At 42.4% G+C, this 20,192-nt stretch overlaps 1 protein-coding gene across 13 annotated transcripts in view; it reads left to right on the plus strand.

Moving 5' to 3' along the window:
- TTLL5 (tubulin tyrosine ligase like 5) overlaps nt 1–20,192 on the plus strand; it is a 135,369-nt gene that overhangs the window by 95,548 nt on the left and 19,629 nt on the right. For 11 of the 13 annotated variants that reach the window (XM_026057165.1, XM_026057171.1, XM_026057172.1 and 8 more), the window contains one exon: nt 12,119–12,296. In XM_026057165.1, the coding sequence (XP_025912950.1) occupies nt 12,119–12,296 (178 nt within the window). Of the gene's footprint in view, nt 1–4,196; nt 4,740–12,118; nt 12,297–20,192 lie in introns of those variants that run through there. The other 2 variants (XM_026057180.1, XM_026057174.1) reach the window with 2 other exon arrangements.

Raw genomic sequence — 20,192 nt, forward strand, 5'->3', positions numbered from 1 at the left:
TAGTTCCAGCATAACAAAACTGCAAAGGAAACCTGAGGAGAAAAAAAATTTTATTAACAGGTGGGAGATCACTCACAAATAAATCCACTCTGTATGTTGCCAGGCTTTGTTATCCTATCTAAATCTGTTTGTGGGGCCAAGAGAGAGGAAGCTACATAAAAAATCAAGGTTAGAACATGGGGAAAATGAGAGCGCTAGAGATGCCTCTCTGGCCAGCAGGCAAGCTCCATCAGGCTTAGGGGGCTGTGTAAGTCAATATTCTTTTTAATGGGAAATTCCCTTAGCTTCGTTACATTGGAGCTAGGTTGATAAATTTCAGTTATTTAAGGGAAAAGGACTCTTGAGAACCTTTACTCTGCCCTTGTATCATTGTTTGAGGAATTATCCAAAACCAAGAAAGTGTTAACCGCAAGCACACAGCAAGGAGAATGACCTTGAATTCTTGTTTTATATTTTTCTCTTATTTCACTCTGCTTCAGCAGCTGGATGTTGCACAGCTTTAGCTGTGTTACTGAATGGTACCAGAGTTGCGTTTTGCTGGTGACATACTACTATTCCACCTCTTTCACCACAGTGCTTCTCTAATATCACTGTTGCCCAACTTACACTAGCTTTCAGATGAGACTTTCCACAAGCCTTGATTAGATGAATTTGCACATCCTTGCTCTTGAAACACAGAATAGCTTCTGGGCCTTCCCTTTAGGTTTACAGATTATAAATGTAGATGTGTTGCTTCTTTTGTGAAGTTCTGTTATCTGGCTATGATTCTTGGCCTCAGACTTTATAGGCATGATGTCAGGGAACTGTATACTTCAGCATGCTTTGTCCCCTTAAACAGACCATCTAACCTGTCAAATTTATCAAGTCTTCTCCAAAAGACACTCGGCAGAGTGTCTTTTAGACATGGAGGGTCTCCATGTACTGCGTAACAAGATGAGAGATGTACAAGGTATCAAGCAAAGTTGATTGCTTTCATGAACTTCACTGCAGTTTAGAGACTTGTCATGTTCTTTAGAGGTTTTTCTGAGTACTTGGTATTTAATATTTAGACAACAAAACAACCCAAATTAGGAACATGTAGCATCTCTAGTCCACTGTCATATGACACAACCAAAAAGTCATTTGGACCTCAGGTGGAATCCTGGGAAACACAACCATGGAGGAACCCTTAAAGCCCCTTAAAACCCTGTAGTGTAATACTATCTTGTCCTGAGTCTTTTGGGAGGCTTCATGGTGGCAAGGGCATTTAGCTCTGCAGGGTATTTCTGCTTTTAGGAGAAGCAGAGGGCTTTGAGTACTCTCCCTGCTCTCATGAATCCTAACCCTACCAAAGTCAACAGCCTGATTTTTGTTTCTTTGTTTATTTTTTTCAAGTGCTCTATATTTCACCAGTTTAGCCCAATGGTAACTTTTCACCTGCCTCTTGAGATTTGAAAAAGGGCCCTGAGCTGCTCCCTTCATTCTCCATTCTTTTATTCAGTGGGATTTTGCAGTTGCTGCTTTAGCACATATAGCAAGGAGGACAGCATTCTGGGAAAGCCTACACAGGAGGAAACTTAATGGAAAATATTAAGGAGAAAAAAATGTGTTTGATGGACTTTTAATATAAAAAGGGAAAAAAGAAAAGAAAAGGGGGAGGGGGGATTTATTCACTGTAATAGGAACCAAATGTTGGCTGGGACAGCAGCTGCACTCTCACTCTCTCCCTGTAAACTGTGTGAGCGGCTTTTCAAAGGAGGCATTACAGGGTGCAGGACTAACTTACTGGTCCTGACTTAACCCCTACCTCTCTGAAGAAAGGTAGGGAGAATGAATTTCGAGGAAGGTGGCAGATCACTGACTTTTATTACAGGCTCAATGAAAAGTATATTCTAAACAGATAGCGATGTCTATTTATTATGCTTTCATCTTCGTGTGATACTGCCGCTATCCACCCCTAAAATACAAAATCTGCTCGGATAAAGCACTAATAAATGTATGGCGGGGAATGGATAGAGCCCACCAGTCTTTTTCAGTTTGATTTTTCAATAGACTTGCCTACAACGATAGGAGCAAGATTAGAAGAAACTCAATACAAGTCACATTTTGTGTTAATCCACCTGATCCATGCCAAGATTTTACAGTGGAACCTATATAGTGAAGAAGACCTTTCCCATCTCTGTAAGGGTGCAACATTGTGCCTAAGCTCCTGGTACTTCAAATTCTGTGTAGTGTGTATATTCCCCTGAGAGACTCTGCCTGGCCTAGGAAAAGTGATCAAATTTAAGGTGGGGCTTAGATAGCATGTTATCTAAGCCTGACATGACTTACCCTAATCAAGGCAAAACTAGGCAGTACAGTGAGGTGCCTTCATTCAGAGTCCATCTGTTCTGTCTGAGCTTCACATCTATTTAATGCGTTAAAATTGGCAAGGTGGTGGTGGGAGAGGGAGCAGTTCAGGCAACTGCATGTCAGATTTAAGTAGGTAATCTTCCCCAAAGCTTCGCTATGAGGGGAGAAATGATAGCAGGCTTCTTTTTCATCTGTATTAATCTTATCATATGTATGTCTTGCCATTAAAAGTTTTTGCAGGCTCTGCCTGTGTTTGTAGGTGTGAAAGTATGTGCAGGAAACCAGAGCCCTGAACCACGTCCCATTCAGTATAGCTCACCTCTGTGTTTGCACTATTTGAGGGTAGAAAGGCTGTGTGATTTTGTTAATGTGGATCACATGGAGGAGATAAGTTCAGCTGCCTTCACTGCTTCTCCAGTGACCTGACGAGCAGCAATAGGATGGAGGCATTGAATTTTCCAGCCGGCTGTCTGTTAGTTTTCTTGATTTAGTCGCTGTATAAGTGAATTTCAAAGCTGCCCTGTGTAAGAAGAAGCAAAAACAATGTAGTTTACCTGCCAAGTATTTCCCAGATCAGAGAGGCTGACAGTATTTTGTACGTGGCATGGAGCCAAGGATGCTACTAGGGGCCCAATAAAAATTGGCTCCACTGAAGAGTAAATATTTCATTTCATTTACGAAGGCTGCCAGGTTTAGTACTCCTGAAAGAAAGAGGTTGATAATGCCAGCTAAGTCCGGGAATAGTTTAGGCAGATTATGGAGCACTGCAGGGGAAACCTAATCTCAACCTGCTGGTCCTCTGCTAGGCTGTCTTGATACACCTAATTTCTAACCTGCTGTACTCATGGCTCTGCCTAGATATGGAGACCCTGAAATGCACTTAATTCCTGATTTGCAGCAGTGAATAGGCACTACATTGCCATTGTTGTAAGAAAATCACTTTTTGCTCCAAAAGCCAGGTATTTGATGACAGGTAAAGAAGCAAGAATAACTTACAGAAGCCAGGGAGAAAGAAATAAATTGGACAGCAGCATATACTAGAAAACAAAAAAAGAAAGAAGCCAATGAACTTGGATAGCACTTGTAGAATGAAGTAAATGAGCAAGGAGGCAATGGGCTTTCCCTATGTAGCTATTGTACATCCACATCTGGAATAATGTGTTCAGTTTTGGGCACCCTACTAGCCCCCCATATTCATAAATTGGAGAAAATTCAGAGAAAAGCAATATGTAATCAAAGGTCCAAAGGGACTGAGTTAAGGGAAAAGATGAAGGGAGTTAAGTGTGCCAAGGTTGGCTAGGCTCTAAGGGGAGAGAGGTCTAGTGGTGGAGGTTTAGACCCAAAATAAAGGGAAGGTCAGGCAGTTAAAATGGAAGAAAAGATAGGTTTAGTTGTGAATCTCAGGGAAAATTCTGGGCACTGAACATGTACCTGCCTATAGAGTAGTGCAGCTGGGAATGCATGGACTGCTCCAGCCACTAGAACATGTGCTAATCCTGCACCACAAGGAGATGAGTTGGATGCTTTTGCTCACATCTTTGTTTTTGAATAAAATATTTGTAACAACATCAAGTCTCTCGGTTGAAAAGGGGAATTGTGAGAATAGCAGAGAGGGACTCCTGACATTTGCTAGTAATTAAACACATTAAAATGTCCTGGGATGCTTGAATTGTGCCTCTGGTAGCTATTACAGTTAACCTGTGAATGGATCTTGGTCTGGTAGTTGTAGTTAAATCTGCAGATCCACTCATGTTCTTTCCCTAAACCAATGTGCCGCTCGGTCCCAAGGTTTTCACATGGGCCTTGTACACCTCCTGCTGTCTAATGGTGCAAAGATACTGACTGTTCTCTTACCTGTTATGTAGGTAAAAGTAGCTTTAGCTACTGGGAAAGTGGGGAGCTGAGGAACTGAGACTCAAACTGTTACAAGTGGTCTGCAGCTGTGCCTCGTCACTAAGAGGGGAAAGTTCGACTGATGGTCTGCTACAGAAACTCTCCTACATCTCTGCAACACCTTCACCATGGGAGATTGTATTTGTCGCTTTGAACTGGATTTGAACCCAGAATGCAGTTCCACACATTTGCTGTGCCAACACAGCCTCGACAGACTGCTCATTAACTTTGAAAGCTTTTCCTTGGCTTCTCTTGCAGAGCTTGAAAGCAGATTGCAAGCCAGGTGATGGCATCCTGGTTTTATATAGGCCAGCTGCTTCCTGCCTCTTTACTGTCTTTATGTACCTGCACTGTTGAGAATTCTGGACAGCTCCCTGGGCTTCGGAAGATCTCCAAAGTCCCAGGCACAGCTCATTTAGGAATATTAAAAGTGCTTTGTTCTTCCCTGGTTTTTGGAAAGCTACCTTTCTTTACCTTTGTAGCGTAGCTGCTGCTGAGTGCTTTAGGGACTTGCATGTTGTGGCTGTACGATTTACAGACCATGCTAAAATACAGGCTCTTGCTGACTAAACTGAACCAAAGTCACTCTTTCTTAGACATTCCTGATAACAGGAGAGGCCAGGAGGAAACCATTCTCAAAGACTTGTTGCTCTATTTTTCAATTAATTTATTGCTTTTGAAGCTGAGGGGAGAGAAAGAGGGAGAAAAGACAAAGAAAGGCCTTGAGGCAAGTGGCACTGTGAGAGGCCCAACAGTCCTGCACCCCAGCCAGGCCCCCAGCGTCCTGGGTTGCGTCCCACTATGTTTATCATTTCTCCATAGCCAGCCCGAATCTAGGGCCTATTGTTAGGGATGGAAGAAGCATGTAGTCTGCCGGATAAAATGTTCTGTGTTTTTCTGAGTGCCTGAACACAAGTCAGCAGGATGCTGGGAGTTGCCACACTAGACAGAATCATTAGTTGCAATGCCAACTACTTTCTAGAATCTGGTGCCCAGGAAGGCTTTATTCTGAAAGCTTCCTGGACTTGTCGTATCACCTGAATGCCCTGTGGGCCTGAGATTGTCTTGCATTCCATGGCAAGGTGGGATCACTGATTTCTAAATGCTTTGGGCTCCCCTGTTGCCAGCAATGGCCCTTGTTCCGCTTTAACTCCTGCCTTTACAGGAAAGGTTCTAAAATGTTTTCATTGTCAGCTTGTTTCCACACCTGAAAGGATAATTTTTTTCAGTTTGCTAGACCTCCAGCCATAGTGTCTTCCACTGTGATCCTGTCAGTTTTCACAAATTAAGCAGGGTTAAACGTAGAAGAATATTTTTCAAGAATGCCTAAGCTTCATTTTCTTAAGTAATTTGAACATAGTTTGCATTACCTTTTCAGTGGGGTGTAGGCACTTTTCAAATGTTTCATAAGTTCACACTTAGTAAGTGATATATCTGGAACACCAGCATACTTCATGAATTGCTATTGTTGCCTGGCACACAGGAGTCAGTATTGTGCCATTGGAAGAAGGCTTCAGTCAAAGTATAAATGAAAGCCCTATACATAGCATTTGTGGTATTTAAAAATCGTTAATTGTTTTTTGAGAACATTGGATGTTTTAGACCCAATTTAAATCCAAATTCTGGATTGAGAAATTATATCCTGAATTATATTCTGAATCACTTCTATTCCTGCATTATACTCCTCCCTGATTATTTCCCTGTAGTTTCAGTTGGGTAAAGATTTTTCTTTGCCCTGTCCTCTTCTGTTGTCTTTTGTTGTCCTCTAAGACTCATCCCAGAGATGGCTGTGTTGTAGAAGACCCTGCTTTGTCAGATGCTTTGAATGAGTTGCTTTGGAATGGTGGGTGCTAGAAGAAGTGCAGGCTTACCAGTGTCATTCTTTCAGCAGGGACTTGCTGTGCATCAGATGGTTCTTAGTAACTACAAGTTTCTCAGAGGATGGCATTCAGCCATTCTCTACAGTTTCAGTCTTGGGAATTCCCTTCAAATCCATTTGAAGTGGGCACAGAAGACCAGCTCTCTCATTTCTCGTAAGAGCTCATCACCCCATCTTTCACATACAGAGGCTGGATTGCATACAACCTTTTATTCTGTAGTCAATGAACAGACCTCTAATATTAGTTCCTAGCACACGTGTAGATAGTTGACTGCATAAGGGTTGCTTACATCAGAAGAGAGCTAATGAATTGGATATGAGGTCCTCTTAGAGAGCCAAAGCATGAAAGGGAATTCAGAAGCAGAGAACATGAAGACTGGTGTGTGGTGTTGTAGCACTTTTAGGCTGGGCTGGGATCATAATAGCATGGAGATCTGCTGGAATTGCTCTTGGAGGCAAACCTGTACCTTCTGTGACGCAAAAAAAAACTTGCAGCAGAGAGCTCTTAGGCTGTCAGTGAAGAGGAAGGGGGAATTCTGGCCCAGGCTTTATGAAAATTACAGTTCAAAGAAAGGAGCACAGCGGGTTTCCTGCCAGAAATACTGAGTAGCCCTAAGAACTGCTGGAAGGATGGAATCTTGCTTACAAAGGATGGGCCTTAATGCCAAGGCTGAGATTTCCTGCACATACTGAAGGCCTGAATCCTGGCCAGGTCTCTAAACTAAGCAACCCATAAATAATCCTGAACACCCCTGAGCTGTGAGAAGATTGCTCACAACTAGCCTGGCTGACAGAATGAAACCCTCTCTCTTCTGGTGGTACTGGCAGGAATTTGTTTCGTGTGTGTGTGTGTGTGTATGTGTGTGTGCATGCATGTGCATCCATGCCTGTATCTATGATCTGTCCATGTGAGCAAATGAGCATACAGGCAATCAGTAGTGTTCAAGCAATGATACTTCATTGAAAAGAAGCAGGTCTGTGAGTAGTTATTCTGATGGAGACTCATTTCCCTTGGGAGCATGGGGCATTTCTGGTGATTTTTGACTTTATCTAAAAAGGTGACAAAGCTTTTCCCCCAGTTTATATAGTCTTTCTACCATGTGAGCTCTGTAGCATCTATTAAGCATCTGTTATCCCCTTACAGCCTTTTTCCAGCCTTCATTACTGTGCTGAGTTTACTGTAGAATTCCTTAAGCAGAAAAGCTAGCTTCAGGAAGACCCCAAATGTGCTGTCGTGCTTTGATAAATCAGCTAACAGGCAGAGGCTGAGAATAGAAGCTGCACCATGAAATATTGGTTAAATCAGAAAAAGTAGGTTAAATCAGGTTAGAAATCAAAGGCAAGCATTTGAGAGCCCATTGAAATGGACAAATGCTGGATCAAGGCAGCAATCCCAATGCATTTGTAAAAAACTTGAACCATCAGTCTCCAATTTTTGTATTTCTGTAATAGTAAATCCTGTGCTGGATACGTCAAAGTAAAAGAAATGAGGATCAAGGAAATGATCCTAAAGTTTTGCCATTCAGTTAGTGGCCCTCACCCTACTACAGACTGTAGTCACTGTGTCATCTCCATGGCACACAGCCAGTTTGGCTATAAGCAGGACAAACTTCAGTGGAGTTTTCATTTGCATCAGTTTCATCTCCTCCATTTCATCTTGACTTTCATGTTTTAGAATGGATCACTCGGTCTTGAGCTTCCCAAGCATTCTTTTGTATCAAAGGATAGAATTTATGCATTGCAGGTTTGGAGTTGGAACAAGTGTTAGTTTCTAGAATTAATCTTGTAACTTGACTGAATGCCTTAAAGACTGCTTGACTGAATTCTCTAGCTTCTGCCTCAGGCCTGAGACAGGTTTAGTTTCGGGTCCCTGATGCATAAGCAATACTGGTTATATTAGGTCAGACCACGGGTCTATCTGGTTCAATGTCCTGCTCAGCCAGTAGCCAATAGAAGATGCTGAGGGAAGAGTACTAGCTGATGTTATGGGATGATGATACTTCCCTAGTACTCTCTAGATCTCAGCAATCTGCAGCTCAGTGATGTTCTGGCCGAGAGGTGATATCTTTGTATGTGAATAGTGTTAGTGGCTTTTGCTTCCATGAGTTTGTCTAATCATTTTTGAACCCTTGTAAATTTTTGGCATCCTTAGCTTCCTGTGGTAATAAGGCATCCACAGTTTAATTATGTGTTAGGAGAAAAAGTACCTCCTTTTGTTTGCTTTAACCAGATGAAATCATCAGGTAGGCAGGTTTTGCCTACCTCTTGTATCTTGAGCAACGGTGACTAGTTGTTCCCTATTCTCCATTTCCCTGAAGTTCTTGATTTTATAGATATTTTTCATACTTCCTTTCAGTTGTCTCTTTTCCAAGCTGAAGAGTCCTTATTTATTTAGTCATTCCTCAGTATATAAGCTGTTCCATACCTTTGATCATCTGTGCAGAGTTTCTTTGTACTTTTTCCAGTCTTACTGTACGCTTTTTGAGATGAGAGGGGGCACATGGAGTAGAACTATGCTCAGTATGCAAGAGATGGATGTGATTTGGGTTTATATGGTAGCATAACAGTGTTCTCAGTTTTGTTCCATATTCCTTTCCTAATAATTCCTAACACTTGATTGTATTTTACTGATGTTTTCATAGAAAAATCTATTACAGCTATAGCTATAAGCTGTCTTTCCTGAAGGGAAATAACTAGTTCAAAGCCCATTGCTTTGTAAAACCAGGATCGTGTTTCTCTGCGTACATGACTTTGTAGTTGTTAAATAGAATGTCATCTGCCAGTTTAATGTCTAATCATTCAGTACTGTGAGGGTTTTTTCGCATTTTTTTCATAGTGACTTTCATTTTTACTATTCTCTGTAGCTGAGTATCAGCAACAAACTTGAATGAAATTCATTCTCTTTTTGCAGATCACTTATAAATAGTTTAAACAGCAGAGACCATAGCACGGATGTCTGTGAGACCCCATTGGCGATCTCCTTCCATTTTGAAAACTGTCCATTTATTCTATTTCCTGTCTTTTAACTAGTTATTAACTCCATGAGAAAGTATTCCCTTTATCCTATGTTGGCTTAGTTTCTTAAAGGACATTTTTGAGTGACCTTATCAAATCTTTCTCAACTGAGAAATTGCTGGTGTGAAAACGTTATTCCATGGAAAATGGGCAAGCAAAATGTTGTTTAGTTCAAAATGGAGGTATTGAAGATAATGGTCCATTAGTGGTATTGATGAGAAATTAATCAGGCTGTTTACCGAGCACTAAGGTGACACTAACAGAGCTCCTGAATGCTCCTCTTCAGCTTCGTATCTGCTGCAGTTGATGTTTGTTTCAAGTGCTGGTCTGCAGTGACCCCCAGCTATCTCCCAAAGGGTGCATCGCAGTCCAGCACAGTCCTTTATGCTTTTCAGCTGTCAGCACGACCTGACTTTACTGGGAGGATTACAGAGACTGCAGCTGCTTCATACATTGGCAAAGAAGTCTAGAGGGCTTTAACATCTGGAGGGATGATGGAATCAGTACCTATGCAATGGAAGGAACATTTATTACTCTTGGGATGGGGGTAGGGTACAGATGACAGCAACCTGATGATAAGCCATGTGGTGAACTGGTGGGATCGGAGAGGAGACAGCTGGGGATCGTTTTGAAGATTCCTTTGTGCCTTGTTGTGTCCTTCTTTTAAGTTATGCTTTTTGTGGCATTCTGTGCCTGGTAGGGGACAGTGCTGGGAGGCCAACAACACACACATACATCCTTGTGGTACCCTTGCAGAGCTGAGCAATTGCAGATAAAACCACAACAGTAGAGAGCCTTGACCCCACTACTGTGGGGAAGGTTAAAAGAATATGCATATCATGAATGTAACCACTGTAGAGGTTCCCCTGTGCTCGTTTTGTTTGAGGAAGGAGCGCGAAAGAGAAAGGGGGAAATACCTGAGATTCTTTAACAGAATCAAGAGGAAAAAGAGCATCTAAGGGAGTTTTAGAAAGGAGGAGAAAAATTATAGGCATTTTAAGAGGGGAAACTGAGGAACCCTGAAAAACAGAGGAGATGTTTAAAACGTATATATATTTAAACTTTGCAATAGCATTTACAGCCATTGAATGATGTTAGAGAACAGTCATGTTATAAAGCAGTAGGAAGAGATAGTCCCTGCTCCCAAAGGTGGGCAGAAAGGGAACGGCAGGTTCAGAAGAGGGAAGCAGCTCTCCCAAGGTTAACCACAGAGCCAGATTCAGACCTATATAACTTGGGTTTCCAGGCCTGAGTACTGTCTGCAACATTACACGATTTTCCAAGCACTGGTGAAAGGAGAAGAATTGAAACTGAAAATCTTGGTGAGGTAGCAAAACGGAGTAGAGAGCAAGAGTCATTTATCCAGCTTTGCACTGGGGTACAGTACAAGCACAGGACTGAGGAAGCATGGGTGGCATCACTTGCACAGAGAAGTCTACAAATGACTACCTACAGCTGATGCCCCATAGGCAATAAAGTGGTAGTGGTGCTCCAAGCAGGAGGAGTCCCCAAGGAAGCTAGGTGGAGGTGTTAGTAGTTGAACTCCTTTTCTGATGGGCTGTTTTATTCCTCTGTTGCTGAGAACCTGAGGAGGAGAGGGACCCTTTGGTGTTTAGAGTCCTTGTCCTCAATTTTCTTTGAAAAGGATGCATTCGGCCGTCACTGGGGGAGAATACGTAGGGCTGTCAGAGTTGTTCCAGTCTTGTTTCAAACATCCTTTAGAACATTTTAAGGGGTTGGTCTGATAGTGAAGATTACAGGGGAGGCAGTAACACACTGAGGGGAACCCATGACACATTCAAAGAATCCAGGATGTAAGTTGAGATAGGATCATGAAATGAGGAGACTAGGGTAAACCCCTTGCAAAAAACATGACCTACACTCTGCATCATGGCATAAAACGGAAGCACAAAGTGTCTTTTACATGCCAGGCAGTTATAACATGCACAGGATATACAAGGGAAGTCTGCATGAGCAACCCAAAGGAAATGTTTGGAAAGAGTGGCTGAGAGAATCATGACAGAGCTCAGAAGGGACTTGGGAAGCTCAGGCACTGAGGCTTGAAGTTTTTATTAGCCAGAGTGTCAGGATTCAGTGGGCCATATGGCATCCTGTCTTGTGAACACAGGGTGTGTGGGTTGCTGGGCCATTGTAGCCTCTTCAGGCCACCTCGTGGCCCTGTCAGTCTGCCACCTGCTCTCTGCAAAGCCCCTAACCCCTGGGTAGACGTGTGCTTTAGCTGCCTTCTGGCCCAGGCTTACAAACTTCAAAGCAAGCCAGTGAGCTCCTGTTAGCACTTATCATGTTGCAGGCCACAGCTGAACTACCACCATATAAGCCTGTGTTGTAAGAACTCCTGCATCTTTGCAGGAGGCTTTTGCTAGTCTGAGACAGACTTACATTACTCAGATGATGAAAGAAATGAACCCACGTTCACTCCCCTCAGGTCTTTTGAACTGTAACTGTATAGAGTCAATATTTGCCCTAATTGCAACCTTACCCTACCAGTCCTTTGTCCCCTCTGTGGGTATTACACTACACGTCTGTCTTTTATTCTACCCTCACTGCAGCATATGTATGCTTGGTATAAGCCTTATGTTAGTGTATTAACAAAATTTTTATGAATCCAAACAAATACCTGTCTCCCCAACGATGGGAATCTTTAGCTCTTCTTCTGTTGCAACTCTGCCTCTCTTCAGAGTTAATCAGCCATGGACATGCTCCAGTCTTGAGTTTTCCCTCTCTTTTCTCTTCCTTTATTCTCCCTCAAGTATGATGTTATGACTGGTAATACGGTCCCAGTCTGGATTTCAAGAAAATCTTTGGCAAGGCCACAGGTGGCACATAGCACCTGCGGCAGGTATTGTGTTTGCCAGAGGCCACTTAATACAAATTCCTACCTGGCTAGGTAGTAAGGAATCTTTAGGAAGCAATAGTGCCCTATAAGCAAGAGTCCGTATATGCAGAATGATGAAGATGTGATGGCTCTTCTTTTCTCAGGGCTCCGGAGAGTGATCATTTTTCCTGGGAAGGGGAGTTGGAGAACAGTGTTTACAACAAGATGACAGGGAGTCAGCTGGCACATCCCAACTATCAGCTCCATTTTGCTGTGCAGCAACTCCAGCAGCAGAAACTTCAGTCTCGACAGCTGTTGGAGCAAAGTCAAGTTCGGCACCAGGTAACTAAGAAAAATGCTTTCTGGGAGGTAACAGTGCTGAGTCTTAGATGTACAGGACCAATTCAGAGCCAACATATGTGGCACAGCTTTTGTGGAGGAAGTAGCTCTTCCAGTGGGTTATGACAACAGAACTAATATTACATGAAGTGATTTTGATAATGTTTTGATTCTCTGGTTCCCATTGGCCTCTTTCACTGTGTCAGCATCCTCCTCTGTTTGCCTACTGGCATGCTGCTGCTTGCTTTACTGTACCAATTTGAGGCTGATACTGGTGCATCCCTTTATAGTGCCTCAGACATCCTTATGACTGTCTATAGGCTTCCCTGTTCTGTGTCACTTAATCCTATCATTGAATGGCATGCTCCTGCTTTTACTTGAGTTTGTCTCAGGTAATGCCTCAAGTTGGGTCAACATTGCATTTCAGTGTTTCCAAACATGGGGTCTTGAAATTGTGTTGACAGCTCTCTGTGTCCTCTGTGACAAAGAGACACCATCAGGGCTTCATCTTGACCAATTGTCCTCCTGAATGTCTTCAAGGGCAGTCATCAAAACAGCAGTACTTAAATCAGAAATGATTTAGGAGAATCTTAATCTTTCTTTTGAAGGAATGTTAGTTTCTTTTAAGAGCCTTAAGTGTCCAGGCAATGTGGCCATTGACCCTGATCCCAGGTGCAAGCTTTCCCTGCAACCTCGAAAATCTTCTCAAGGCCTCCTACACATTTTGCTATTGTTACATTTAAGATCTTTCACTGCTTTGCATTGAGCTGTCTGACAGATGTATGACTCCTTGTTATAATTGCAAGGAGAAAAGATGATCTGAATGTCCCAGAGCTAGAGGAAACATGAAAAGGGGTTTGTATTCTTGATGTCCTGGGTGATTCCTAGATGCCAAGGGTGAACCACTGTGTCTGGAACAGCATTTGCACCCTGCCTGGGGAATCTTTCAAAGTCAGAACGAGCTCATTGATGCAGTCATTACCCTTCTTTCTTATTATGGAGAGGGAAGTGTGTTTTTTCTTCTGAGTGATGGCCCAAAGGCTTCCCTGCTAAAGGGAAGTCTTCAGGTGAATAAATCTGCTCGAAAGAGACTGATCTGCATTAGGAGGCACTTATTTGCTGGGCAGTTTGGCAGGGCTGGACTCCAACAAAACTAAGAGCAGAACTAACATGTATAGGTCTGAACACCCACTCTCCCTCCTATGAAGCAGAAGAGTCGCTAGTCAGGGTCCATGAGAATGACTTGTAGTCAATTTGCCCCCATCCTTTTTTAAAAGAGTCTTGAGGGAGAGGCACTTCCACCTTTGTTCCTCACACTCCTTCTCTCAAAGCCCTCACTCAGCCATGTGATTTTCTTCCCCAAATTCCCCCACCTTCAGTCTGTTTGCTGTCCCTCTGAGCAGGAGGTCTTCCTTTCATCTCCATCCTAGGGGCTCTGGGTGGGCAGTCAAGGATGCTTATGAGCTCAGGAGAGGGCTGTGAGCTAGACTGTGCCTGTGAGGAGTCTGGAGCTGGCCATGGAGCCTGGCTGAGCCCTCTTCTAATTGCTGACATTGAGCTGATGTTATTCTTGGCCTGGGGCAGAGCCATTACTCAGGAGTTTCTGTTAAAGTGATTCTTTGTTAAAACTCCACTCACCCCCACAACATCCCCCCTTCCCTCTCTCCCTCCCCTTCTCTCTCTGAGCCAAGCAGGTCAGAGTTACAGTATTGAGGCCTTTGCCATGCTGCAGGGCTCAGGCTGCTCTGAAGTTGCCATTAATGAAGAAAGATTTGCTGAACATGGATGCTGTCAAACTTTCTGTAGTGAAAACTACATTTTAATAAAATGATTGTCTCTTGAACATTTCTTCTCCCAGTAGACTTTGGAGCCAACCAGATCTCCCCTTCCAGTCACAATTGCACTGATCCTCTGTTGCCTCTCCCTGTCATTGCATTATGCTCATCTTCACCCATCTATCCCCAGTTCCCTCTCTAGTTTGTTGTCACTGATTGCTTCCTTCTGCTAGTGAGCCTTTCAGACTTCAGCCCCTTGACTTGCCTTCACAGGAACTGCCTTCTCCTTGCTGCTGTTTGCATACGGTCTGTCCTGTATCCCCCTCCAACTGTTTTGGCTTCTATACCACCTTTTCCTGCTGGCCATCATCGGTCCTCTTTTCCCTCTCCTTCTTCCCCCACTATCAATTTAGCTTCTCCTGGCCTGCAGGGCGTTACCACATTTCCTGGGCAGTGTCACCTAAGCCACCTATCTCCCATTGCCCAGCCTCTCCCTTCTGTTCCTTCCCTTGTATTGAGATCTGCTCCGTCCTTTGTTGTCTTTTCTGTTACATTCAAGTCCCTCATCCCAATCTCACCTTCTGTTTTCCTAGCTCATCTCCATTTCTGTTATAGAGCATCCTTGTGCCAGTGGCATTGACCACTCATTTTGTAAAATCTTGTTAGGAAAGTATTGTGTTTCTAGTTTCCTTCATCAGATTAACAGCTGGAAATAAAGGAGGAGATAGGAGAAGGTGAGTCTCTCATTCTGTGCTCTGCAGAGCTTGAGAACCTCAAATTCAGTGCTTCTCCATGCATCTCCTTAGTTGTCTTCCTTTTCTCATACTTTCCCTTCCCTTTCTAATCTTCTATAGATTTCTAACTGTGAAGATCTTTTCTGATACAGCATCATGTTTTTTCCTGCTCTCTTTTCACCAGCAGCTTGACATGGATGCTGGAAATGGGGAAAGCATACTAGCATTCTGGAAGTAAGATGCATGGAACTGGGAGCCAGAGTTTAGCCTCAGTTGGGTCTTTTATAGGAAGCCCTCATCACAGTGAAAAGAATTACATTTTGCAGTCATAGCACTAACAGACTGGTCAGGACACAGTCAACAGTTGTTACTCTGATCTAAGAAAGTGTATTGCACAAGGCCAAAAAAATTTCTGCATTTATCTGGAAATTGCCTCTGTTTCTCCTAATACTTAAAGCCTTGCAAAAGGAGGGAGGTCTAGGAGGACAGTTTGGAGATTCTATATTACCATCACAGCCTTGCTATGAGGGGAAGGAATGATAAGAGGAAAACAAGGGCTTGACCTTAGTGTGGCCTCCGTGGGCTTGGATTCACCCTTTTTAGTGGATCCTGTTTTTTTCCCAAATGATCTTAACCAGAATTAAAGGGCTGCTTGGCCAGAGCAGTGCTCTGGAGCTTGGGAGGTCACAGTTTTGGTCTTGGCTGCTGTCAGACAGTTATTGGATGATTGTCAGAAAATGATTTCCCCCCGTGTGGTCAGTTTGTCTGATTAACACTGACCCACTGTATGAAATGCTTTGTAATTGTGAAAGCTTACTTCCATCAACCAAAGAAATACATCCCCCAAAGAGGAATGTCCATCACTTGACAGAGTGTCATGATATCTCTGCTTTGGGGAATGCATGCAGCATATCTCCTAGCCATACATTTCATATGTTTTTTTCAAGTTCTTGTTATGGCTTGGAAGGCAGGCTAGTTAGTTGTCAGTAGCTGAGATGCATTTATCAAGATATCTGAAGGCACTCCCTAGACATGGCATGACCATACAATATGATTAGATGCCCATCTTTCCTTCTCTTTGTGACAGCTGGACTGATTGTCTGCATATGAATAGCATGTGAACAAGTAACAGAAGTACCATTATGGCAAATGCTTCTGACTGTTTGTTCACCAGTTCAATACGCTGGAGATGAGCTGGATGTGTTGGAAAACATAGGCAGAAGTTCCTAGCCAAGTATTTGTGTAGTAGGAATACTCCCCCCACCATGCAGGCGAGGTATCTGATCATAAGGGCTTATTGTGTATTCATTTGTGGTAGCGCCCACTCTTGGTTGAGCACTTTCCAGACACTTAAGAATGATGATTCCTCCTCCAAGCATTTCACAATTTACAGAGTAAAAAATAGTATGTAGGTGGAGGAAGGAGAATAATAACGAACCCTTTCCACTTACTTTTTGTGGAAGTCAGTTCATGCAGTGTAGTCTGGTGGAAATAGATCTTCAGTACCAAAACAGGTATTTCATTCCCTGGGTCTGCACTAAAGAAAACTGCAGCTGGATGAGGATCTAACAAGCAAATAAATAAAGCTTTGTGCGGTGATAGGGCCAAGGAACAAATATAACACAAGGCCTGAGAAAAGAGATAAAATAGATAGGGGGCAGAGTTTGAAAGTGGAGACAAGAGGCTTAAATCTGATATCAACAGAATCAAGGAACAAGGATTACAAAATCAAACCAAAAGACATGAAAAATGGGTTTATAGCAGTATTTTTAATGTTTAAAGGAGACTTTGTGTGACATGTTATGACCTAGATGTTAGTATCACTGCTGCAGTTGGCAAGGCAGTTAATATACCATCATTGTTTATTCTCTAATTGTTTCCTGTACTGGAAAGATGCCATTAGCTGTTAGGGAGGTTTCTCCTCCTCTGTGTTGCTATGTTCTGTCTGCTTAGCCCAGCATCTACTGGGTTTAGAGTTTTATGCCAAACATTTCACATGGGAAATAAGCTAAATTAAAACAAAAAAAGTTCAGTCATATAGTGGAATGATCCCCATCAGTCCTACTTATATCAAAAAAGGTCATGTTAAACAAGACATAAATCTTGTTAATGAGTTGTGTGGCCACTTGTGATCACATTTTCAATCAGAAATTTAAATAGATTTTATGCTATAAAACACTGGGCTAAATTCATTCTAAATAATTCTCCTCTCTTAATCATTTAAAAATGGTATGTTCTCTGAAATATTCCTCATTTTGTGAAGTTTAGCAAACTTTTTTTCCTTTTGACTTATATGAGTCTTTCCTGAATTCCCTACAGTTTATTCGGATCTGACTAGGAACATTGGGTGTTCAAAATAATATTCCTAATATTCCTAGAACTGTATTATTCCTGCCTGGGGACACAGGGCCTCTTTGAATGCAGCCTTAAACACCATTAGCTGTTTTCTGGACTATTGTATATTGGACTGCTGTCAGATTTGCAGCCTCTCTTACCCTTCAGTCTCTCATTCTTGTTTTGTAGCTTTCTCCCTCAGATTGTTTTCCCTCTAGATGTGCTAACTGCCATTTTTCCTATTTGAATCTTGTGATACCGATGAGTCGAAGTCTCACTCTAAGTAAAGCAGAACAACTGTTCTGAAAGCAGTAGTCTGTGCTGATTTCTACCAGCTGAAGCTTTGTCCCTATGTTTCTGATTCTGTCACTATTATTAGAATTATGGTAACGCCCAGATGTGTTAAATATCCTTCCAATATAATGATATGACCCAATCCTTGCCTCCGAGAACTCCCAGTTTAAAAAGATAAACCACATACCAAAAGAGAGACAAGGGAAGAAGCGCTGAGTCAATTTATTTTAGTATATTTTAGTCCCTGTTTTAAAGAATTTACCAAAGAAGACCTGCTTCAGGACCGTCTGTGAATACCATGAATTTGCTCTCCCTTTTTTAATTTGTTGGTGTCCTCAAGATGTTCCTCTTCCTACAATCTAACACTGTGGCAGTTAATTCAAATGATTGTTGCATCCACATTGATTTAACTGAATTTATTAATGAGTATTTGAAGGAATCTGCACCAAACAATTGATATGACTCCAAAGGTTTTCCAAGCCTTTTGATTCTCTGTATTTTTGTAATGTCATCCAAAATGCTATTGTTTTACTAACAGGTTTTTTTTAATTAAATCCTCATCACTGTTTATTGCTTATGAACATCTCAGTTTCCTGTGTTAGTGCTTTGTAACTGGCTCCCTAGCTGCACAGACCTGTGCAGTCAGGTTACACACGTGTGTGTATTGTCTGTGTCTATCTGTTAGTTCCCATACACTGCTGTGTCTCTCATCATCTTCAAACTTGTTGATCCAATTTAAACTGGATAACTATGGGATAGAAATCTCAAAGCTGCATTTTTTTTTTTTAATTTCATGAAAATAAAGAGCTATGGATATGGGAAGGAGACTCAGCTACTATTCCCACTAAGGCAAAGGCTGCAGTATGAGGCCACCCCTAGTTAGACAGCAGAAAATCCACACAAGAATGCCCCAAACCCATGAAGGAAGCATAATTTGGGGTATACTTTATATTAGATACTATAACATTCAGCCCCAAGACAGACTGACAGGAAATGAGCTTCATTAGCTCCTCTGGTCACAGAGTGAGCATGTTTTTGCTTGCAACATTTGTTCTGTTACTGTGCTAGGGATGGGTGTTAGATACAGGGATCATAAGTGCCAGGAACATTCTTTCTGTTTTTGAGGATCACTAATATATCTGCTTTTCTTCAAACTCGTAGTACCTCCCTGCTTTTAATCATGAGCAGTCCAAGATCGGTTGCTACTTGCTAATACTTTTAGATATGCATTGTCGTTTATGACAAGCTGTATGTGTTTAGATTTTCTAATTGAAAATGACTATTTTTGTACAGATAACACTTTGTCTGTGTTGTTCATGTGTAGATGTGGATGCAAGAGAGGTGTGATCTAATGGGTGAATATGGGGAGTCAAGATCTTCTCTGAGTTCTTAATCTACCTTTTTATATTGCCTCAGTCTGTGGCTTGGGGAAGATCTCTTTCTCTGTCAGTGCCTAAGATTCTCCACCTCCAAAACAGGGTTAATGTTGTCCTTTTCCGAATGTTCCTACCTCCGAGGAGAATTATACAAGAGAATTAACTCACTAATATTTTACATGATTTTTAGCTTAAAAATCCTATAGTGTTCTAAGTATTTTCAGATTTGTACTTCTAAAAACTTGTCAGGGAAGCACATCTCCTCATCACTGAGTTCAATCTGCCAGCCGGGCAAGATTATTTCCAAGTTATTTTCTTGTAATAYTAATAGTTGTAGGGCACTAACTGCTCCAGAACTGCTTCTGTCAGGGTTTATCTAGGCTTCTGCTCTCCCTAGATCCTGGCCCTTCAGGATCCTGAGGGATGAGGGCTTTTTTGGATGTCCTGAAATCCCTTCCCAAGCCTTCCTTTGTGTGGTCAGGCTCTGTTCTCCCCAGCTGCCCTTTTTATTTGCACAGTAGCTTCTCCTGGTTTCCCGTCCTGTCCCCCTGGAGTTCACAGCAGGGCAGTATGCTTTGTAGCTGAATCCAGAAGCCATGGTCCATGTCAGCTTCCAGTCTCCCCATCCTTGCCTGGAAGGCAGCCAGGATCTCAGCACAGCATGGAGACAAAGGCCTTTTTGGAAGTCCGTTATCCCCAAGAAAAACATCTATGACCTTTCTTTAGGAAGGTCTCAGCCCAGCTTTTGCTGATCGGACTTTGTTACAGGAATCCATGTTTGCCATTTCTTCGGGGTGACAGACCTCTTGCCCATGCATGTTGAGGGAAGGGATTAAGGCTGTATGCTTTGCAGACTCCAGGATCATAGTGATTTTATTAACAAGAAAAAGAATTTAAAAGAAATAGTATACATAATATCAAACAAGACACAAGTGAAGTATGACCTGTGAATAAGAAGGGGGGCAGTGAGTTGAGAGGCTTATCCTAACCCCATAATGTGTCAAGCTCTGAGATGCAACAGACTAAACCAAGCTTTGTTTTAGCTTGGTTTGGTTGTTTTGTTCTTTTTTTTTCTGCTTTATTCCAGACTTCTGCATTTATATCAGCTAGTTATTCAAAATCTGAAAGCTGGGATCAAGGTAGAACTTCAGGGGAGGGAGAGGTTAATAAGGGTTGGAGAGCTCAAGGGGATCTTGTCAGTGAGCTCTAGTTAGGAAACAGGCCTGTTTTGGCTCCTGCGCTTCCTTTTCTCTCTAGAGCTCTGCCTGTCAGAAACTCCTTCCCACACACAAGTGCCCTGCCATTTGCCAGAGAATTGCGGGGGAGAGGGGCTTTTCCTGTCTTTGTGTGGAGACTCAGCCAGCCCTCAGACTGTGGTTTTCTGTG

The sequence above is a fragment of the Apteryx rowi genome, unplaced genomic scaffold (assembly GCF_003343035.1).
Source record: "Apteryx rowi isolate R43461 unplaced genomic scaffold, aptRow1 scaffold_137, whole genome shotgun sequence".
Lineage (NCBI taxonomy): Eukaryota > Metazoa > Chordata > Aves > Apterygiformes > Apterygidae > Apteryx > Apteryx rowi.